General features: G+C 15.7%; 4 protein-coding genes across 4 annotated transcripts, besides 58 other annotated features; 2 read left to right on the top strand and 2 right to left on the bottom strand. All coding sequences in view use genetic code 6, as the record gives it.

Annotated features, from left to right (window-relative positions):
* The first annotated feature begins 752 nt into the window (after window positions 1–752).
* Window positions 753–876: a microsatellite.
* A 349-nt stretch (window positions 877–1225) lies between these two features.
* Window positions 1226–1280: a microsatellite.
* Window positions 1237–1275: a microsatellite.
* Window positions 1281–1450: 170 nt separating the features above from the next.
* Window positions 1451–1484: a microsatellite.
* A 34-nt stretch (window positions 1485–1518) lies between these two features.
* Window positions 1519–1625: a microsatellite.
* Window positions 1575–1637: a microsatellite.
* Window positions 1638–3096: 1459 nt separating this feature from the next.
* Window positions 3097–3170: a microsatellite.
* Window positions 3108–3170: a microsatellite.
* Window positions 3110–3173: a microsatellite.
* Window positions 3156–3251: a microsatellite.
* A 1039-nt stretch (window positions 3252–4290) lies between these two features.
* Window positions 4291–4329: a microsatellite.
* Window positions 4330–4333: 4 nt separating this feature from the next.
* Window positions 4334–4383: a microsatellite.
* Window positions 4384–4497: 114 nt separating this feature from the next.
* Window positions 4498–4544: a microsatellite.
* A 195-nt stretch (window positions 4545–4739) lies between these two features.
* Window positions 4740–4793: a microsatellite.
* Window positions 4794–5029: 236 nt separating this feature from the next.
* On the top strand, window positions 5030–8043 carry IMG5_013150 (hypothetical protein). Its single transcript, XM_004039653.1, has one exon. It carries the CDS (start codon window positions 5047–5049, stop codon window positions 7603–7605), a length of 2559 nt encoding a protein of 852 aa, XP_004039701.1. The 5' UTR covers window positions 5030–5046; the 3' UTR covers window positions 7606–8043.
* Window positions 5135–5197: a microsatellite.
* Window positions 7166–7208: a microsatellite.
* Window positions 7299–7385: a microsatellite.
* Window positions 7299–7477: a microsatellite.
* Window positions 7319–7483: a microsatellite.
* Window positions 7401–7440: a microsatellite.
* Window positions 7650–7740: a microsatellite.
* A 792-nt stretch (window positions 8044–8835) lies between the features above and the next one.
* Window positions 8836–8864: a microsatellite.
* A 1047-nt stretch (window positions 8865–9911) lies between these two features.
* Window positions 9912–9990: a microsatellite.
* Window positions 9991–10004: 14 nt separating this feature from the next.
* Window positions 10005–13556, bottom strand: IMG5_013160 (hypothetical protein; the record flags this gene model as incomplete). The annotated part of the gene is made up of 6 exons (XM_004039655.1): window positions 13068–13556; window positions 12477–13017; window positions 10858–11132; window positions 10620–10811; window positions 10378–10504; window positions 10005–10225 (listed from the first exon to the last, which is right to left on the bottom strand). The coding sequence occupies exons 1-6, from the start codon at window positions 13524–13526 to the stop codon at window positions 10005–10007; spliced, it is 1815 nt and encodes a 604-aa protein (XP_004039703.1). The 5' UTR covers window positions 13527–13556.
* Window positions 10563–10615: a microsatellite.
* Window positions 10800–10843: a microsatellite.
* Window positions 11286–11354: a microsatellite.
* Window positions 11564–11608: a microsatellite.
* Window positions 11566–11608: a microsatellite.
* Window positions 11775–11827: a microsatellite.
* Window positions 11778–11839: a microsatellite.
* Window positions 11889–11940: a microsatellite.
* Window positions 11898–11946: a microsatellite.
* IMG5_013170 (hypothetical protein) lies at window positions 13002–13314 on the top strand (the record flags this gene model as incomplete). Its single annotated transcript, XM_004039654.1, has 2 exons — window positions 13002–13025; window positions 13186–13314. The coding sequence occupies 2 exons, from the start codon at window positions 13002–13004 to the stop codon at window positions 13312–13314; spliced, it is 153 nt and encodes a 50-aa protein (XP_004039702.1).
* Window positions 13554–13643: a microsatellite.
* Window positions 13592–13635: a microsatellite.
* A 1498-nt stretch (window positions 13644–15141) lies between the features above and the next one.
* Window positions 15142–15174: a microsatellite.
* A 1055-nt stretch (window positions 15175–16229) lies between these two features.
* Window positions 16230–16277: a microsatellite.
* Window positions 16278–16325: 48 nt separating this feature from the next.
* Window positions 16326–16380: a microsatellite.
* A 106-nt stretch (window positions 16381–16486) lies between these two features.
* Window positions 16487–16537: a microsatellite.
* Window positions 16491–16586: a microsatellite.
* Window positions 16508–16589: a microsatellite.
* A 64-nt stretch (window positions 16590–16653) lies between these two features.
* Window positions 16654–16694: a microsatellite.
* Window positions 16654–16696: a microsatellite.
* Window positions 16657–16697: a microsatellite.
* Window positions 16698–16793: 96 nt separating this feature from the next.
* Window positions 16794–16826: a microsatellite.
* A 1288-nt stretch (window positions 16827–18114) lies between these two features.
* Window positions 18115–21425, bottom strand: IMG5_013180 (hypothetical protein; the record flags this gene model as incomplete). The annotated part of the gene is made up of 6 exons (XM_004039656.1): window positions 18115–18733; window positions 18780–18926; window positions 19022–19585; window positions 19675–20128; window positions 20258–20708; window positions 21204–21425. 6 exons carry the CDS (start codon window positions 21423–21425, stop codon window positions 18115–18117), a joined length of 2457 nt encoding a protein of 818 aa, XP_004039704.1.
* Window positions 18290–18345: a microsatellite.
* Window positions 18318–18349: a microsatellite.
* Window positions 18965–19003: a microsatellite.
* Window positions 20176–20248: a microsatellite.
* Window positions 20766–20814: a microsatellite.
* Window positions 20936–20966: a microsatellite.
* A 32-nt stretch (window positions 21426–21457) lies between the features above and the next one.
* Window positions 21458–21500: a microsatellite.
* Window positions 21501–21580: 80 nt separating this feature from the next.
* Window positions 21581–21636: a microsatellite.
* An 826-nt stretch (window positions 21637–22462) lies between these two features.
* Window positions 22463–22510: a microsatellite.
* A 152-nt stretch (window positions 22511–22662) lies between these two features.
* Window positions 22663–22760: a microsatellite.
* Window positions 22669–22793: a microsatellite.
* Window positions 22794–23437: 644 nt separating this feature from the next.
* Window positions 23438–23518: a microsatellite.
* Window positions 23447–23495: a microsatellite.
* Window positions 23449–23501: a microsatellite.
* Window positions 23519–23572: the final 54 nt, after the last annotated feature.

A 23572-nucleotide genomic window follows, 5' to 3' on the forward strand; every position in this document is an offset into this window, starting at 1 on the left:
TTAAATATCTTAAAGGCTGAAATTGGATAGTTCTTATGTAATAGTTTATTAACATGTGAATATGTTTTTTTTTTTGATGATGGCTTTGGTGTATTTTATAATTACTCGGCGTGCTTTTCTACACTTTTAAATTAAGTCTTAGGAGTTAAAAAATTTAATTTTTATTATGTGTTCTTTCTGTGTTTTGGAGATGAAGGGGATTAAAGATTATATGAATCCATTTTTTTATATTTTAAATATATATATATATATATATTATTTTTTTATTTTTGTTTGTTTAATTAAATGAATGTTTATGCAAAAATTTTATAATTTTTTTTTTTTTTTTATTTTTAATTATTGATTTATAAATTTATATTTCAATTTATATTTTTATAATTTAAATAATTTTTTTTTCTATAATATAATTATAGTTTTAAATTTTTTTTTTTTAAATAAAAAAAAATATCAATTAAAAATATTATTTTTTTTAAAAAAGAAAACAATAATATATTAATTATCTTAAATAAATATTAGTTTTTTATAAATACCTAAAAAATATGTATTTTTAAACTTATTATTTTTAATTAATAGTTTAATATTTTTAATTAAAACGAAAAATATATATATTTAAACAATAAATATTATATAAGAAATTAATCAAACAAATTATATTAAAAAGTAAAATAATATATGTATATGCTTAAAATTGTAATTTTATTTTTTGATTATATAATATTAAATACAATATATATACAAGATTTAAAAATTTATATTAAAAAAAAATATAAAAAATATAATAATAAATATTATAATATTATTGAAAAAGAAATAAATAAAATATAATATATAAATGTTATTACTATTATTATAAAAATAAAAATTATAATATAATATTTTAGAAACATATATTTATTTATACAATTACCTTTTTAAAAAAAACATTATAATTTATGCAGAGTATTTTCTTTTTAAATCATAAAAACGTATTATATTAATAATATAAAATTTTTTGGTTAAAAAAAAATAAAATCGCCATTTTTAATAAAAAATTATTGTTTATTTTATAAAATAGCATATAAATATAAAAAAAGAGAATAATATATATATACATATTTATTATGTATATTCAATTATAATTTAAAAAATAAATTATAACATTTAATAAATTTATTATTTGTTTATAATAATTAATTTATTTTATTATATATAATAATATTTAAGATTTTTTAGTATAATTTTTTATATCATATTTATAATTAAAAAAAAAAATCAAATTAAATAAAAAAAAAAAATATATTATTTCTCATAATTTAAATCAGAGTAAAATAATTTATAAAATATTTTATCAAAAAAATGTAAAGACATTAATAAAAAGTTATCAAAAATTTTATAGTAATAAATTTAAATACTATAAACGAATAAAATTATTTAAAAACATTATAAATAATCAAATTAAAATATTTTATGTAAAATAAAATAAAAATAAAAGAAAAATAAAATAATGTAAATTAAAATTTTAATATTTTTATATAGATGAATATATTAAAAATAAATAAATATATATAAACCTAATATAAAAATAAATAAATAAAATTATATAAATATATTTATTATTATATATATAAATATATATTTATATATATTTTATTAATTATGTTTATAATATTAATATTTTTTAGAATATCTTTATTAAAATAAATATAACAATAATAAAACCTTTTTTTTTATTACATTACTAATATTTTTATATATTTTTAATTTTTTTTTACTAAAAAACTTTTAAGTTTTTTGAAAATTTTATTGTAATTTTATTTCATGTATAAATTTTTACAATATTTAATTATAAAGCTATAGTTATCTAAATAAAATAATTTTAAATTGTATTATATATATATTTATAAATTATAATAAAGTAAATATTTATGTATTTATTTATTTATTCTTAAATATATTTTTTTTAATTTTCCTATGTTGTTTTATTTATAATTTTATTGTAATTATTTTAAATATTTTATTTATTTTTATATCTAATTTATTTTATGATTGTTAAAGTTTTATATTATAACAAAGATTTTATTAAATGTAGGTTTTATTAAATATTTTCTTAAATATTAGTTAATTTTTATTCATTTGATATAAAGTTTTTAATAAATAGTTCGAGTTTCGTAATATATTTTTGGCTTATATAAAAAAGGGTTTTATATTGAGTTTTTTATTAAGAAAATAATTGAATTTTAATTATTTGTTTTTGATATAAAATTTATAATAAAATAAAAATATATATTTTTTTATTTATAATGAGATAATAATTATATAAAAAATCTTTAATTAAATAATATATATATTTGTAAAAAATACATAAATATTATTTATATAAAAATGATAATTTATATTTTTTTAAAAAAAATATACTAATAAAAAAGTTTCAAATTTAAAAATATTATTAAAAAATTTAAATGTATATATATATATATAAATATATTTAATTAGAAATAAAATATATATTAATTATTTAAATATTTTAAAATAAAATATATATAAAAATGTAATAATAATAATTTTAACCCACATATTTATCTGCCTCAACCCCGCAGTTAAAATATAGTGAAAACATATAAAAAAGCCAATAGATTAATCCTTTAAGTCAAACATAATATATGTAATAGCAACAAGATTTAAATAATCCAGATTAATATAGATAAATATCATAATAGAATTCGAATATCCAATAAGGATTATCTAATAATATAACATCTTAGGAGATTCTTTAGAAAAGATCTGATAATTAAAATATTAATTTAAATACCTCTTTTTAATAAGTAAATAATAATTCTTCGAATATATAAAATGCTTAATTAGAAGAAAGAAATACCTAATAATTCCAATAGCCTTTTATTTAGTTTTCTTAAAATTTGCCCTCTAATGAAGCTTAATAAATTGTATAGCCTTAACTTACTTTTAGAAATGTATATAATCCTCCTAATTAGAATGTTTAAGTTGTATCCCATAACAATATATAGGGAGCGGTTTAACCCATATCTAATATATAATAATAACCTGAGATTTTAATAGAATAGCCTTAATAAGCAGTTTAGTACTAAAATTTATAGTAATTATAATAACCGGTATAATAAATATAGTATGTATAATAATAAATACCTGTTTAATAAATATAATATGTATAATAATAACCTGTTACCTAATATGTATAATAATAACCTATTACCTAATATGTATAATAATAACCTATTACATAATATGTATAATAACCTATAGTTTAGTAATTGAGTATCCCTGGGACTATTATTTAATAAGAATAAATACCTTTATTATAGTAGTAAGTAATATAGACACCTTAATATGTCACTTATGATGAAAATATAGTATCACCGAGAAAAATCGTATAACCTGTAATATTATAACCGACTACTTAATTAAATTTTTAAAGCTAATTTACACCATAAGTTGAATAAGTTACACATTTTTAAAAAGCTATGGACCCTCTTATTAATAATAGACTTTAATAATATATATAAAAAAGACCTTATACGAATTTAGAGTATTTCGAAGATTGCGAAAGTCTTGAAGTGATAAGAATGTAGGCTAATAGAATTATGAATATAGAAGAAAAATTGGAAATCTTATTAAAAGAAATTGAAAGATAATATGAAGTTATTTCATTAAGAGAATAAGATATATCTTATTGGGAATCTTATTATTAATAATTGGAAAATAATAGAAGTATATAAATATATATTTATTAAATTTTTATATATATATATATATATATAGGATAAGCTTTAGAATAAATATTTAATAAGGATTTATGGAAAATTTAATTGAAAATTATTTAATAGACAGAAGAATATATGAATTTTGAAAGAAATTTGAAAAAAATATATAGAGAAATTTCCGAGTTTAATCATTATTTAAATGTTTGGAAAAGTCAGTCTACTATCAGTGAAAGCGAATATTTGGAAGTTAAAAGACTCGAAAGAATGTATGAGTAATTAGTATAAGAAAATGCTAAGTTAAATCAATTGATTATTATTAATATTTATGAAACAAAGTATAATACAGTGTTTTCAGATAAGGAAATAACAATTAAAGGTGATGATGGAGGAGTATAAAAAAAAAAAAATGTGTAGTTTAATGGGTAAAATGATGATACTATGAGAAAAAAAGGAAGAGGAGAAGTGGAAAATATTGAAGGAAGTGTTAGTACATAAAAAGATAGTCAAAATTAAGTTTAATATAAATATAGGACAGATTCGAGAATTGTTCGAGTTTAAGAAGATGATAATTGAATTATTTTTTTATATTTATTTTTGTTATTATTTTATTTTTAAAATATTATAAAAATAATTTTATTATATATAAATCAATTTTTATTAATATATATACTTATTAATAAAATTTTAAGTATTTATCATTTTTAATATATAATAATATATAATTATACATATCTATATATTTTAATAAAATATGTTTTTATTAAATATAATGTCTTTTTATTTATATATATATATATATTATAATATTATATTATAATATTATATTATTGATTGAATTTTAATAATAGTTTCTTAAATATTACTTTTAAAGTCGTATGTATTTCTATAGAAACAATTAAATATAGATTATTATATATACTATTTAATTTATATATAAATGAAAATAATTTTTGAAATATATATTTAATTGATTACTTGATATTTTAGATTCAAAAAAATATTATATAAATATAATGCGATTTATTTAAAATAAAAAATGAGAGTTTTATAATTAAAATAAGATTTTAAATAAAAAATTAAAATAAAAAAAATAAAAAATAGTCTTATTAATCTTTTTATCTGTATTATAAAATTGAATTTAAATAAAAAAATGATTTTTTATTAAATAATATATAAATATATTATATATATTATATTTTATATATAAATATATATCGTTTTTAATTTAAAATTTTTTAAAATAATCAACTATATATATAAACATATTTATTGTAAATTAAATTTTTTTATAGTTTAAATATAAAAATACATAGTCTATTTAAAAAAATGAATGTAAATTTAAAACATTTACTTTTATTAATATATTTAATAAATATCATTATAATTTTATAAAAAAAATAAAATCCTTAGATTCGTCGTATATATATAAATAAATAAATATATATATATATATATATATATATATAAATATATATTTATATGTTAATAAATAGATCTTATTGAATAATAATAAGAATAAAAAGTTATTAAATGTCATTTTTCATGTCTAGATTGTGTATCGGAAGAATATTCATCTTGTACATCATGCTCTGATAGTCGTTTACTACATGAAATATAAAACGGTATCGGAGAATGTATATGTTATCCTAATTTAATTGAAATAGGTGAAAACGAATGCAGTGATGATAAAAAATACTTAAATTTTATAATAATTTTAAAATCTTTTTACACATCTTCTGTAGGAATAAATTTATTTATTTCTAGTATATCTTTTAACCCTTTATTTTATTTAGGTTTATCTGAATTTACATAAAGTATAAGTCATTTAAATTATATAAATTAAAAAAGCTTATTAAATTTTGACTCAGTATGTAATCTTTTTTAGTATATTCATATAGCTAAATTATATCAACCAAATGCGCCTAATACGAAAAAATATCTTTACGATCTAAAAGAGAAAAAAGTGGAGTTTTAGAAAAATAATAAGGCAGTTTAAGTGGATAAAAAAGGAAATTAGAAATTGTTTTTAAATGATTATATCGAATAGTTTCTTAATAATGGATTTTTAGTGATTATTTTTATCACTGGGGGGTGGATTTTTGCTTATTTGGGAAATTTTACAAGTTTTTATAAGAAATATTTACAGATTTCAGTATGTTTAGGTGTTCTCTTTTGTATGGGATAGGAATTATGTCTTTTGGGGTTTTTTTAGTTTTTTTATTTTGATTTTGGAAGTCTTTTGAATGTTTTTTCGTGCCTTTTTGCGGTCTTTGTACTAATTTATTTTGTGGTTTTTGTGTTTTTTTTGTGGAGAAATTTGGTTAAAAAAAAAGTGCTTTTTTTAGACGGAAATCTAAGGAAGAAGATTTTGTAAAAAAAAAAAGAAAAAAAAATACACAAGCGAAACAAAAATGAATAAAAAGAATATAATCATGTAGAAAATAATAGCCCATGTATGAATAAGCCGGCCTCTACGCAACTTTAAATGGAAAATACTTCCATAAAATAAGAATATTATCTAGATTAGGCAGTCAAAATGAGAAAAAAAGAAAAAAAAAAGTTTGAATTTCCATTAAATGATGGCTTAGTGGTTGGTTAGATGGATAATAAAATTTTAAGTATAGAATAATGGCTGGATATTAATAATATAAAGAAACAAATAATGAATAAGTAAGAAAAAGAAGATGAAAATAGGATCTAAGTGTATAATTATTATAAAAATCTATACTATATCATATACTTGTACTTGAATTAAAATAGTAAAATGTAAAGGGGATTTTTAATTGTTTTGTTTATAAAAAAATGTATTATTTCAAGTATTAGTATTTTCATATATAAGCAAAGTTAAGTTCAAATAATATTAATGAGTTCAGTTAATTTCTGTTTTTTTTGTTATGTTTTTTTAAGTAAACCTTTTTTGTAAAAAAAAGCGAATTTTATTTATACTTTATAAGAATTTATAAGCTTAAATATACATATTTTATACATTGTTATTTGTTATGAGAAAAAAAAAGAAATTTAAATAGATTTAATGTGTTTTTTAGTATATAGTTTAATTTTTGTTTATTTTTTTTATATGGCGTTAGGGTTAGGGGGAGTAGGCGTGTTTATTTTAGATTTTGCATAAGATGGGAAATAAAAAAAAGATAAATTGGAATAGGAATAAGAAGGAAAAGTTTAAGATTAGGAAGAATTCGATTATTTAAAAAAAGAAAATATTAATAATTTAAATGGAGTTTAAAAAATAATAAAAAATTTGGAAATTGATTATGGATATAATAATGATTAAAAATAACATTAAAATGATATGACGGATAGTTAGTAGTTATAAAAAGAAATAGATAATAAAAATGGAAAATAATAATAATAATAGTATACGGAATAAGGAGGAACTAGTAGAAGATTGTAGTAAGATTTAATAAATTCATATAATTTTAATGGAAAATATATAAAAAATTATATATTTTTAAATAATTAATCTAATTTTTAAAATGAATTTCTTTAGTAACACTTTGAAAATTAAAGAGATTCGGTATATAATTAATAATAGATAAACTAAGTTTAGAATGTAAAAAGTATTAGAAATAAAAATAATTAAATTAAATAAAATAATAATAATAAAGATTAAAATAATATAAGTAATGAAAGTTATATATAAGAATAAAAATATAATTAGTAATAACAAATAAAATAAGAAAAATAAAGAATATAATAATAATAATAATAATTATTATAATTATAATAATTATAATAATTATAAAAATAATTATTAAGTATCAGTGCGTAAAAGAAATAAGAAGAAAATAAGGAAATTAAAAATTTAAGTAATAAAGATTAATAAATTTATATAAAGTCAAAATTAAGAAAAAAAAAAAGATAAAAACAATGATAATAAAAATTATATATAAATATAAAATTATTATAAAAAAAAAAATATATATATATATATATAAATTATATTAATAATATTAATATATATATATATATATATATATATATATATATTTATTTATATTATTATATACACTTTTCATATATAAGATTAAAATATATCTAATGAACCGTCTTTATTTCCTAAATAAAGTTAATTATTTATACCATCTATTAGTAAAGTATTTGATTTTTTATTATTATTCCAAAAAATATATTAGTTTTTTTAATAAATGTTTATACCTTCTATACCATAATTTGTTCCGTACATAAGATAATTTATTTATGGAAAAAAGCAAATACAATTAGCCTTTTATTATTCACAATTATGCATTTATAAAGGCTTATCGAGATTTCTTTGGTCATAAAAATCTATAGAATCATTAGAGCTAAAAATAAGTATATTTTTGGATAAAATTTGTACAATTTAAGTATATTATTTTATATTTTTTTTCTAAAAAATATCATTTTTTTCTCTTAAATCATGCAAATTTATTGATTATTTATTTAAATTGATTAAAATATTTTATTATTCGACATAATCTATATTAAAAATAGGATATTTGACATCAATTTATTTAACTAAATTTGACTTTTTCTCCAAATCCCATATGCTTATAATTCCTGTATTACTAGAACTTGCTAAAACATGATTTTTAAGCCATTTTACAGCTGAAATTTGTCCTTTTTATTTAAAAAAAAACTCCATTTTGGATAAATTTTCATTTTCTTTAAAAAATTTTAAAATTCCATCAGAACCTCCAGAAACAAGTATATTTTAAGAAAAATTATAATTTAAACAATTTACGTGTTTTTGGTTTTTTATTTGAGCTATTTTTGTATATTATAATTATTTTTATGTATATTATTTAATATAATAATCATTTGAGGATGTATATAAATTATTATTAGAAGTTTATATAGATGTTATTTTAAGTGAATGTATTTATAATGTTTATTTTAAGTTTAAAAATGCCGATATATTTTTATTAGATTGCCTTTATTTAGAATATATGATTTATTTAAAAATATTTGAATGATTATTATTCCTTTAAGATTAGAGAGTTTTTTTTTCGCAAGAAAAATCACCTACTTCTTGTTATTATTATGAGTTATTTTTTTATTGGAAAATTTAAAAAGTATTTAAAGTTGTGAGAATTTAATATTTTTTATATTAAAAATTTTGAGGTTTTTTTTTTTTTTTTTTTTTTTTTTTTTCATCTAAAAATATGTTTTTTTTTTATAATTCTTAGTCTAGTTTTTTAAATTAATCTTATATTTTTTTTAGTTCTTCCATTTATTCTTCTCGAGAAGTGTTTAAAATGTTATTATTGTCATGTTAGAAGGATAAATGGTTATTATTATTGTAATTTTTAATTACTTTTTCTTAAAATTTTAATATATTTTGAGAAGAAGATGAAAGTGCTTTTTAAATTCGATTAAAATTAAGCTTTTATAAATTACAAAATACTTTCTTTTATATAGAAATATTATTATTATTAGTATCTTATATATTTTTTTATTATTATTTTTATTTATTAATATTTCTACTGTTTTTTACTATTAATGTTGCACAAGATAAACTATGGGCAGAATTCAAATGTTATTTGCTTTAGTTTTATGAAAATTGACTTATTGTACTTTATACAAAAGGTTTTGTGTTTGTATTATTATTAATATCTATACTTGATAGGTTCCTTTATTTTCTAAAAAGCCTTTTATTTGGGACTTTTTTAGCTTAAATATTAGTATTGTCTTTTTTGGTTAAAATAGTTAGGCTTTTTTTCTATTAAAGAAACTTTTAGGGACTTTTTAATGCTTAAGTTTTTATGTTTATGGAAGGATCTGATTTTTTATTTTAGGCTTTTGATTATATTTATTTTTAAATAGCGTCATATATTTTAGAGGAAGTTTCGTTAATTAAAGTGCGTATTTATGGCCTTTATTCGGCGGTTTTTTTTTAAAATATGATATTTATTTATCCAATATTGTTAAAAATTAATGATTTATATCTTAATTATAAATTCTTTTCATTTGTTTCTAAAAATATTTATAAAATATAATAATTTTTGTTTATTTATTATTTTAAAATAAATTAATTAATTTCTATTTAGGAGTATTATATATATATATATATTTATATATTGTTTTTTTTTATTTTCTTAGTTAATTTTTGCATATTTATTTATTAGTTTATAATTAAGTTGAAAATACAAAAATAAATAATTGAAATAATTATACAGTATATTTATATTATTAAAATATTTTATATTTTTAATATAAAATAAATAAAAATTTAGTATTTTTAAATAATATATATAAATAAAAATAATATTTTTATATAGTATTTCATTATTATCATATTAATTAATTAAACTTCTTATTTAAATTTTAAAAATATTCCAACTCTTTTTTTTATAAACTAGGAGGTACAGTTTACATTGCTTTTTACATATCTTACAATGAAACTTTATCAATTTATTCTATTTAAATACTTATTAAATTATTTTAATCGAATTTTCTTAATGGAGCCATACAAGCTTCTTTTACTAAAGCTTTGATATCACTGCAACTATATCCTAAATATAAAAATATATATATATATAAAATATGATAGAAATTAATATATATATATATATATAGATTTTATCAATATTATACAAAATATTAATATATTTATGTAGATATATATTTAATCCGATAATTTTGTTTATAATTTTTGTTTAAATACCTTATAATTACTTAGATAATTCTTATATCTATTTTTCATTTAATGTGTGTTAAGTTCCTTTTAAATTTAATTAAATTAATTAAATTCTAGCTTCTATATCTGGTACATTAATAAGAATTCTTTTTGTCTATTTTTAAATAAGTATAAAAATTATAATATAAAAACATTAAAACATATTAATAATAATATATATATATATATATATATAATATATATATATATATATATATATATATATTTACAAATCTTCTAAAAGCAGCAGAATCAATTTATTCTGGACAATTTGTAGCTGCAATTATAGTAATTCTATCTTAATCTGAAGTGTTTGCTCCGTCTAATTATATAAGAAATTCAGTTTTTATTCTTCTACTAGCTTCGTGTTCATTTTCACTTCTTTATTTTAATATACTATCTATTTCATCAATAAAAATAATCTATTATTAAAAACAAATTATTAATAAAAATATATATATAAAATACTGAAGGTTAATTTATATAAGCACATTCAAATAACGCTTTTATTAATTTTTCACCTTCCCCCATATATTTAGATACTATACTACTAGCACTTAAATTAAAAAATACAGCTTTGCATTCTGTTGCAACAGCTTTAGCAATTAAAGTTTTTCCATTTCCAGGAGGTCCATATAGTAAAATTCCTCTTGGTGGTGCTCTGATTCCCTGAAATATATCAGGACGTAAAGATGGATATATTATACATTCTTTTAGAGTCGATTTTACTTCCTATAGTCCAGCTTTTTTTAAATTTAATATTTTTTTTTTATTATTATTTTACCAATATCAGAGAATTTTATATTATTTGTTTTATCAAGAATTGTTTAAGTTATTTATTTATAAAATTAATCTTAATTATTCTTTTTTTAAGATTTATAATTTTTAATATGTATATATATAGATATATAGATATATAGATATAAAGATATATAGATATATAGATATATAGATATATAGATATAATATAATGTATTTATTTCATGTGTAAATATATTAACTTATATATTATGTTAATAAGGCTTATTTTATTTATTTGATAAAAAATAATAATAATTACTTACTTTTTAGTTTTATAATTATATTTTTTTTTAACAATCTTCTGCATTTAACATAAATTATTAAATTTGTTTTTTTCCTTAAAGCTTTATTTCTTAATTTTATTCATCTATTTTATTTTTTTTATATATATTTTTTTTTATATATATATTTTTATTTACATACTTTTATTTAATTAAATCATACTTTCTAATGCTTATATAAATGTCACTTTTGCCAATGGATAATTTTATTATTTATATAATTATAAAGCTCTTTATCCTATTTCTATAGCATTATCATAACTCAATCCTAAAGAGGATTGGAATCTGTTTTACATTTTTTTTTTATTTATTTTTTTAAATAATTAAATTATATTATTTTTATAATATATATTAAAAATTTTATTTTTCTATAATTTTTTTTATTATATTTAGAAAAAAAAAAAAAAAATATCATCCAAAAAAAAAAACTCATAAATATTAAAATATAATAACTATAAATTTAAAAATATTAATATAAAAAAGAAGTTAGTTTACATACATATAAAAAATAAAATTAGACTCATTATTATGAAGATTTATTAATAATTTCTCCTTGGTTATCATCATTTATTTTTAAAAGTTTATTTTAGTCAGTATATTAATCCAAATAATGTACATGATTCGGTTCTTCTGCGTAAAAACTAATAAAAACAAGTCCTAAAAACGCAACACATAAAAATATAATAAAACTAATTGGTTATTAACTATCCTATTCTAAAAAAGCATTATAAAAAATAACACCTGAGATTGCAAAACCTATCCACAATCCTATTTAGCAAATAAGAAGTCCAAATTCTAGAAATTTATGTGCACAAAAGGAATATATAGCCTATATAAATGATAAATTAATACAGAAATGAAACACACAAAAAACAGCAAAAGTATTTACTTAATATTTAGCTAAAACTGCCGATGTAGCCTAACATATCATCACACAAATAAAGCCAAATTAGGCCCATCTTATTCTTGTATAGTGGTTTATAAAAAAATAACTAATAATTGCACCTATTAAGGAACATAATCCAGTTATACTTACAAGCCAAGTCTATCCTGGAGTCTAAACTTTATTTTTTATGTCTTCAATAGAAAGTTCTTGTGTATTCATGAAAATTTAACATCCGCAAGCTTACTAAAAAAAACAAAGAAGAAATCCTTCCAAAACTTACTTCCAGAATCTTGGATTATTTTATCTTTCGCTTTTTATGTATTCCTTTTTGTATTTATGAACTAGATTCTCCCTTAAATGGACTTCGTTTTCAACGTTATACATCTTATGGACACTTGTTTGAAATTTAGACTTAGATTAATGGAATCTTATTATTTCGAATGGAGTAGACATCCTAAATTTAGTTGATAAAAGAATAAATCTTATTATTATAAGGCCCATACTGGTTAATAGGAAAGCTATTTGACCTCTATCAAAGGAATGGACGTCAAAAGTAGATTTTTAATCAGCTTCGTATACATTTTAGAGGTTTAATTTTACTAATTAACTAGCCATTAATCCTATACAGAAATAAATTTAATATAATGACATATGTTTAGCCTATTTATGTACATATATATATAATTATATTTATTATTTTTTTAATTTACTAAATATGAACTATGTGGAATAATTTCTTTTATATCCAAAAGTAAAGCGAAAATACATAAACCCATAGAAAAGCCTAAAAAAAAAGAACAAATATAATAATAACTATAAGTAATAAAGGTTGATAATATTCCCAATAAATACATAAAGTCGGATAGTTATATTATCGTTCGTTTAGATGTGTTTAAAGTTAAACCATAACTCAATACAAGACCAAAAATACCTCCTAAAGAAAACAATAATATATGATATTAAGAATGAGAATAAGACATTAAGGTTGTTATGAGATTTAAAGATATTGAATGGAAAAAACCACTGAAAGTTATAGTGTGAATTAAACCATGAAGAATTGGCTATTCAATATCGTGCTTAATCAGTTCTTCGTTTTCAGCCATATCAGATAAATTAAGAATGTTTTCATTTTATTCAGATGTAATTTATTTTTATACATTTTTTTACATACTTTAAATTTAGAAATTTTTTTTATTTATATATAAATATAGATAAATTAAAGTAATAAAATTATTATAAATATATATATATATATATATATATATATATTTATATATAAAATATATTTTTTAAAAAGATAGATAAAATACAAGGCCTATATTTTTATTTTTTAAATAAAAATATGAAAAAAAATTTAAAAATAATTAATTGTTTCTTATTTATATATATGTATATTTTACATAAATAAATATACTTAATATAAAAAGTGTAATATTTATATATATATTTATTATTTTATGTTGTCATGTATTTATTTATTATATATATATATATGTATTTTTTTTGTTAGCTATTATTTATTTATTAAAGATTTTTTTTGAATTATAATTTTTATTTTTATTATATAAATTAAGTCATTTATAAAAATTTATAAAGAAATTATAATTCATAATTTTAAATATAAAATATATTTATATATAAAAACAATATATATATTTAAATTAATAATAAAAAAGTCATTATATTTTCTAAACCTTAACAGGTGGAGGTAATTAATATTATTATTAAATAGGTGTAGTTTATCCTGTATTTATTTTATTTCCTGTCATAAAAGCTCTGAAAGCTTTAGGAATATTATCACAAAGTGATGATATTTTAATACTTTCATTAGCCAAAGGTGTTTATTAACAATTATTATCTTTAAAATATATCTTCATAGGCTGAAGAAATATTTTATTATAGAAAGTTATAATATCAATATCTTCATTTATTTAAGTATCATGTGTTTTTTTGACTTTCTCAGTTTAAAAAAATGGAATATCCTCACATTAATTAAGCATATATTTAAATTTAATTTCTTATTAAAACAAGTTTTTATTAAGCATATATATAGCATAAATAGAACAAATAATAATTTAATCAACAAACCTTTTTTCTAGTAATTCATTTTAATTTTAAAATACATATTTAAGTGCTTCCCATATTTTTTCTTTAACAATTTCATTTAAATTCATCTTTAAGGAAACCTCGAAAACTCTAAAAGCTGTATGATGTATTAATCTTTTACATATAACATCAAAAATACCTTAATTATTATTATTTAAAGGCGAATTATTTAATTAGAAAGGCTTTTTTTCTTCTATATATTTTTTTAATATAATATTTATTTATATATCCTTTTCTTCCCATATATTATATAGTAATATTCTCCCTTCTAAATTAAATAAATTCTCTTTTATAGATTCAGGCATATATTTATCGCAATATGCAAAATTTGATATCCCTTTCCATACATCAATTGATGAAATGTTTGCTTTTTCTAATAAAAAATTGAATTGGATATCTTTTGTGTCTTATATAAAGCATATTGTTATTATACATATTATTAATATAGATAAAAGGAACTTTTAATTAGAAAAGACTATTAATAATTAGTTTTCATTATCTATTCTTGTTTCTTCTTATCTATAAATATATATATTAATATATATTGTTTTTATATATACATTATTATTCTTTCTAATATATTTTAAAATAAATTTAATGTCCTTTAGACTCTATTTTCTATTTAGTTTTCGAGTTTTTTTTTACATTTATAATATATGTCTTTTATTATTTCTTAGATTTCTTTGAGTATTTTTTCTTTGTAGTCTTTTTCTATTTTATTACAAAAATAATCTAGTTTATGAGTAGTCTCTTATTTAGAAAATAAATTTAACCATTTATAATTTTCTAAAGATGTAGTTATGGGAGTTTGAGGAGGAATTTATGTTCGCGAAGGTATTTTAAATGACTCTTTAGGGGTTAAAGGGGGTTGATTTTATTAATAATGGTTAATTTTTTATTAGATTATTTCCGAAAGCTTAATATTTAGGGAAGATTATTCATTAAAATTGATATTTTTTTTAATTTATGGAATATTATTGCTTTTTTTTATTTAATTATTTAAAAAATCATCAAAAACATATTCATTGAATTTTTCAGGAGTTTTTTTTATGAAATTTTCTTCTAGAAATTAAAGAAGAATTTATGTGTTTTGGAAATTTTCTTAAATTGAAAAATTATGTATTTTCTCTAGTTTTTCTAAACTTTTTTCGAGTATATTTTTCTCGATTTCCTAGTATTTTTATAAATCGAGGTTCTATTTTTATATTTATTCGTTTATTTATGTACTGTCGTCGTTTTTTTAGTACTTTCGAACATATTTATATATAATAGTGTATAATATATATATAGTTTCTTCGGGATTTTCCTCTTTTTATTCTTCATTTAATATTATTAAAAATATATACCATAAAATTTTTTATGAGTTTTAATTTTAAAGTGAAAAAAAAGATAATTATTAATACAGTTTTTGGTAATATTTAATATATTTTTTTATTTTTTCGCATTTTTCTTACAAATATTTCTACTTTAAGTCCTAATTAATTTTCTAGGAAAAAAAATTAAATTTTGGAGAAAATCTTCGGCATTAATATCATCATCAGAAGGTAGTTTTAATGAATTTTTTTGTTCAAAAAGTGCATAATATGCTGCACAAGTAGGATAAATCTTTTTTTATTAAATAGTAAATTCACATTGACATTTTAAGAGAAATTCTTCAAGGAAAAACTCGCTTTTTTGGAATGTTTTTGGACTTAAATTTAAATTATTTTTTATCTTTTCGAGTTGTTCTTCCATTTTTTTTATTATTTTAAATATATATATATATGTTTATATATTTTATTTTTTTCTATTATTTTAAATGTTTTATATATTTTTTTTTGAAAATTTTTTTGTGTTTATTTTTACTTTTTTTAAAAAAAATGTATATTGTATTTTAATATATTATTTTATTTATATTTATAATTAATTATTTATTTTTTTAAATATAATTTTGTTATTTCTCTCGTGTCTATTTTTTTTTTAAAAAAATAAAAGAGAGAAAATATATTATTTCTCTTAAAAACCGCGAAAATATATAATTAAAAAATAATATATAAAGTATAAGATATATAAAAATATAAATTATATATAAATAAATAAATAAATATATAAATATTATATATATATATATATATATATATATATATTTATTAAGAATTTGTATTATATAACTAAATAAGCTTAATATAATTAATTTTTTCATATTAATTATATTTTTATTTTTATTTTATTTTTTTCTTATTTTCATTTTTTTTATAAATAATAATACTTGATTTTGATTTCCTTTTATTAATTATGATATTTACTATTATATATGTCTTTTTATTATTATTTTTATTCATTTTCTTGTTTTTTTATATTTATTTTATTTTTAATTTAATTTACAATATTAATAAAATATATATAAATCATTTTATTTTTAATATAAGGACAATTTTTTGTTGTTGTTGCAAATTTAATTTTTTTTTTAATATCATTTTATCTCCTTAAAGTTTTTTTTAAAAAAACTACTTTTCTATATATTTTAAAATTTTTGGCTTCTTCTTTTGTTTATTTCATTATTAAATTATTTATAAATCTTAATTAATTTTTAGTTTAAATGATCTATTTTTAATTGCTTCTTTATTTAAATTAATTCTTTATCATTTTTATTTATTTTTAATATTAAATATATAAAAAATTATTTAATATTTGGATTTAGATAATTTTTTTTTTAATTAAATTAAGAAATACAGTAACAAATTATTGAATTTAAAATTCTATTTAGATTTTTTATTACTTTTATAAATATTAAATTTAATAGTTCATTTAAAATTTTTAAATGTATTCAAGGCTTGATTTTTTTACAAGTAATGATTATTATTTTTATTATATTAACATAATATGATTAAGATTATTATATTCATATTTAATCTGAAAATTAAAAGATTATAAATAATTTTTTGATTATCAATTGTTCATTACTTTCTATATATATTATAATATTATTTTTTTAATTAATTCATTTTAAAATGGTCTATTATTTATATATATATCATACATCTAATAATTTAAATAAAATATTAATTATAATCATAAAATAAATACTAGGTAAACATGTTTTTTTCATATTAATCTGAAGTTTATTTTATATGAATTATTAATAAACAAAATACTATTTATACAATCTTATTAAAATTAAAAAAAAAAATTTATGAATAAAAATAAAAATTAAAATATTATATTAATTTTTTATTATTAATATTTATATTTTTTCTATTTTTATATTTTAAAAATAATTAATAATTATAAATAAAATTTTAATTTTATAATTTTTTTAATTTATATATAAATGTATTTAGATTACTTTTTTATTAATAATTTTTTTATTTAAATATAAAGAATAAAAGACATATGATAAATAATATAATGCTAAAAAAAAGTTATATATATATAATTTGTAAATTTAAAACAAAATATAAAATAATTATTAAATTCAACAAAAAATAATTAATAATATATAATATAAATGTATTAAAAATATTTATGTTTAAAATATAAATATACTATATTAATAAATACAAAAAAATTAACTTATATTATTTTTATACATAAATTTACAATAAATAATATTGTATATTTCAATATATTTGTATAAATATTTAATGATTAAATAAAAAAAAAATATAAAAATCAATTGTAATACAATTATTAAATTTTGTTTTAATTATATATAATAATAAAAGTAAAATAAAATAAATATTTTTTAAAAAATTCATATATAAAAAAGTAATTTTATTATTCATTTTATATATAAATATAATTAAATAAATATTTTATAAAAATAAGTACAAATATTAAAAAATCAATATAATAATAAATTATATTAAATTAAAATATATATATATTAATATATATATATATATATTATTTTATTTTATATTTATTTTAATCAATCAAAATATTATTTATCTTAAAAAATAAGTTTAATTCCTGGATTAATTTACAAAAATTTAATTAAATTTTTTTATTTATTTAATAAACATTACAATCAGTTTAACATACTAGTTTACTTTAATGATTTTTACTATCAAGTAAATCTTTTACATCCCCAATAAAACAACCTGATACTAATAATTAAAATTCCTCATTATTTTTATGATATTTAATAATTCCTTTTTTTAAAAGAATAGAAATTTATATTTCTTAATCGAAATTCCATATAATATCACCTTTTTAGTATTTTTTTTCCTTCATTATCATTTCAAGTTCAGTTTTTTAAAATTATTCTAGTTTCTCTAATATACTATTTCTATAATTATATATAAATAAGTATATATTTATAATAAGAAATTAACTTATCAATAATTTCAATAGCTTAAGATTTCCTAACTTTTGATAATTATTTAAGTTTTTTAAGGACAACATTATTTTCTGTACCAAAAATAAAATTAAAGTCATGTTTTTCTAAAATTAATAAAGTACTTTCATTTACAGATTAAGCACTATAAAATAAAAATATATTTAATAATATAAATTTAATTATATATATATATATATATATATATATATATATATATATTTTTATTTTTTATATTACTTTGCTATTCTTTTACTATTAGAATCTAATACAGATATTTCTCCAAAATAATCACCTATAGAGAAATATTTATCTAATTTAATGAAAGTATCTGAATAAATTCTAACTTATCCATATTAGATAATATAGAATTTATCTCCAATATCTCCTTCTTTAAATATAAATTCATCTTTTTGATAATACTCAACTTTTACACAATCCATTAAATATTTAGCATGTTTTAATGGTAAATATTCAAAAAGGTCTATTTTAGATATTATGTCTAATCTCTAAATTAATTATACTTCATTATTTTATATATTTTAGTATAATATAATAGTATTTTCAACTCCAACTTAGGCTATTTTCAACCCGCTGTTTTATAATAAATCTTTTTCTGCAATATGTATTAGGTATAGTTTTTCTTTTATTTCTTAAGGAAAATCTGCTAAAATTTATTAAGGAGTATGAATAGGAGGAACACCTGCTTCATGCAAAATTAAATCATATTTAGAAAAATCTATACTTATAAATTAATCGTATCTTTATTTTGATAAATTTCCTTGTTAATAGAATTAAAATAATCTATATATTAATTTTAATTAAAATATTAATAATAAATTATATATTAATAAATTAATAATTTATATAATATTATCTAAATATATATTAACACTTTAGGATTATAGAATGTATCGGACGAAAAATAAATTTTCTTATTTTAAACTTTTACTTCAAATCCAAGAGATGGTATAGTATGAAGGGAATAAAAAAAGCTAAAACATCCTCCAAACATCTGCATATTAGTACCTATTATAACTTATCTAAATGCAAAAAGGCTATTCAATTCAACTATCGATATTTAAGAAATCGCTGAATACTTTCTTAAAAATGAATCCATTATAGTCTTTGTTGTTATAACCTCTATTTTTCCATGTGCGACTATTTAATGAAAAGTTCCAGCATCATGATCTGCATGACAGTGACTAATTATTATACCACTTATTAATTAATGGTTTATGCCTAAACTTTTTAAATATTAATTTTAATAAGGGGGTGGATCTACCATTATACCTCTTCCATAAATCCAAATTATAAATCCAGATGTATTACCGTGTGGATCAAATCCTAAAATAATATAAAAATATAAATATAAAAAAAAACATATGTATAAAATATAAATATATTATATATATATATATATATATATATATATATTATATATTATATACATATATATATTTATATTTTTATAACCATGTGAATTTCCTAATATTGTAACACCGAAATCTGGCGGTTTAAAATCTGATTACTTATATTATGAGTTCAACATATTTTTACTATCAATATTATTTGTAGAATTTATAGTTAAATTTTCAAAAGTCTAAGCAGTTTATTATATTGTTCCTTATTGTTTTGTCAAATTAAAAGGACTTTAATCTTCCATATCATTTTTACTTTAAATTAATGAATTACTTCTTTTTGTATTTAAATTATATTTAAGCTTTTTTTAAGAAAGATTAACTACATCTTCTATTTCTGCAATCTCTATTTAATTTTCAATTATTTTAAATGAATTTTTTTATTTTATAATTTCTATTATAATATTTCTATTACTATCTTTTATAATACAAGAGTTATCATCATTAAATACTTTAAATGTTAATAATGTATCTACTGTAATATCTTCTTCAGGTTTTAAAGGGTTCTAATTATTAATATATTTATATATTATTTAAACATATAATATATAAAAAAAAAAATAATATAATATATATATATATATATATATATATATATTAATATATATATATTTTTTCTATAAAGAAACCTATTATAATTTTATAATTACACTTGAAAAGATTCTCCTTTCTTTTTTGAAATCCGGATAAAATTCTTTTGGTATTTTATAATAAAAATCTTCATTTAAATTCTTATTTTTATTTAATATTCTTTATTTAATATTATTTTATATTTACATCATATTATTTCGGACCTATTAAAGTTTCCTAAAAAATATTTCTGATGTCTTATTCTGCTTTTTTTGTACAAATGAGACAAATTTATCGTTTATTACAAAAAAATTAAAATAAGCTGGAAATTCAAACTCTGCTATATTTATTCCTGTTTATTTATCGAATCTATTAGTTGGGATTATAAAATATGTGGCTACTTCTAAATTTAAATTTAATGAATCTTTTACTGTCTCAGGTGGTAATCCATATTATATATTTCCAATTTTCGTTCTTATTACCACTCCGCCACGGGGTAATTTAATTATATTATAGTCAGGGTCGGATAATTTATATTTTTCTAACTCATAATTATATTTTAAATTAGTGTTTTTTTCCTGTAATAAATGCTCGAGGTCTATTAGAAACATTCTGTTGCTTTCATTTAAATCATTTGCGTATTAACAGGCCATATTCAATTTAATTTAAAAAAATTATTTAAATTTTTATATTTAATTTTGTTTATTTTTATTTTATTTATATATTAAAAAATTAATTATTGATTAATATATTATATGACTTTAATTAATTTAATAAATAAAAAATGAAATATTAATACGTAAAAATAAATAATTTTTATTTTTAAATTTATATAATAATAATTTTTTTATTTAAATATATATATATATATATATAAATAATATATCTTAATTTTATAAATTATAATCATATTTATTATTATTATAAAAAAATTTTATAAATATAAAAATTTTTTATACTTTTATTTTATCATAATTGTTATTATTTGTTAATATTTAGCAATTTAAATTTATTTTTTAATTTTATTTTTTTTATTCGAAAATATATTTATTCACTAATTATGGAAAATAAAATAATTTACTAAATATTGAAAACATATTATTATTATAAATATTTTTATATTCTTTAAAAACATTTTATATATATTTATTTTTGAGTATATCTTTGATAAAAAATTACAAAAAAAATATTTTTAAATGAAATTTAAGTATATATATCAATAAAAATATATGATAAATTTTTATTATTTATAAAATATTTCCTAAAAATATTGAATTTCATAATTTTATATTTAATAAAAAATCTTTTTATCTAATTTTTAAAAATAACTTCTATAAAAACATTATATTAATATTTAATTTAAAAAATATATTATACATAAATTCCAATTTAATTTTTATTTTTAAGTTATTTTTTAAAACATAAACAAGTATATATATTTATATTTATTATGAAATAATATTTATTTTTATAATGAATTTCATAATTAAAAATTTTATTTTTAATATAAATTTAAACTTAACAAAAATTATTTGAAATTCTTTTACTTTTAATAATTAAAAAATAATATAAATTATATTTAATTTTTTTAATAAATTAAAAAATAAATTTATGCAAATAAATAAAATTTAATATTATTTAGTGAATAAAGAAACAAAATAATTATTTATTATTTTTTTTAATTTCATATTAAAAAATTAATAATATAAAATATTATCTATAAAAAATTAAAAATATATCTTTTATTTATATTTTTTAATAAAACATTTCCATTATAAATAATTTCATTGTTCTATTTATAGAATATAAATATTTGTTTATTTTTTATATTTATTTTAATATAACGAAATATTTAAAGAATCAGTAATTTCATTAATAGTATATTCGATGATAATTATTAAATCTCTATTAATATTAAATAATTTTTAATAACTATGATCTTCTATATTATAAAGATTAAATCTCTATTAATATTAAATAATTTTTAATAACTATGATCTTCTATATTATAAAGAATTAAAATAGAAATCTAAATAATCAATAAATTACCAAAATTACTGATAATAGAAAGACTATTAATATTAGTTTAAGCCGCAAAAGGCTTTCGTATTTTTGATTTTATTATGATATTTATGAATTATTTTAAGATAAAGAATAATATGAATGAGTAAGTGTTAAAACAAAAAACGAAATCTTTAAAATAAAAAAAAGCCAACTTAGTAAAACAGAATAATAAATTATTATTTTTAATTAATTAAGAAATAAATTAAAAATTTGGAATTTAAAACTTTTATATATCTGATTTTATTGTTTTTATAGATAAAACATATTATATTTTTTATTTATTTATAGTTTATAGATCAATTTCAATTTCAATTTTGTAAATAATCAGAATTTAAATCTATAAAAATTAATATAAATATGGATATGGATAATAGAGTAAAAATTTTATTCAAAATAAATTATAGAGGAAGTCCAGATTTGAAAATTATTTATATCATAAAATTTTTGAAAAATTTAAAATAAAAAAAGATTTAGAAGTATAAACTAAAAATTAAATATTTGATGGATTCATTAAATATTTTGTAAAAATAAAAATAAAGTTAATTTTTTTTTATTCAACTTTATTTTATTAATTTTAATTGTATTAAATTGCAAAAATATTATATATAAATAAAAAATAACTATTTAAAAATTATATTTAAGAAAATAATATATAAAAATGATATAAAAAAAAAAATAATATGAATAAATATTATATATATATATATATTAATATGAATATTTATTATTTTATATA

This window comes from Ichthyophthirius multifiliis, assembly GCF_000220395.1.
Source record: "Ichthyophthirius multifiliis unplaced genomic scaffold scaff_1120509249574, whole genome shotgun sequence".
NCBI classification, from domain to species: domain Eukaryota; phylum Ciliophora; class Oligohymenophorea; order Hymenostomatida; genus Ichthyophthirius; species Ichthyophthirius multifiliis.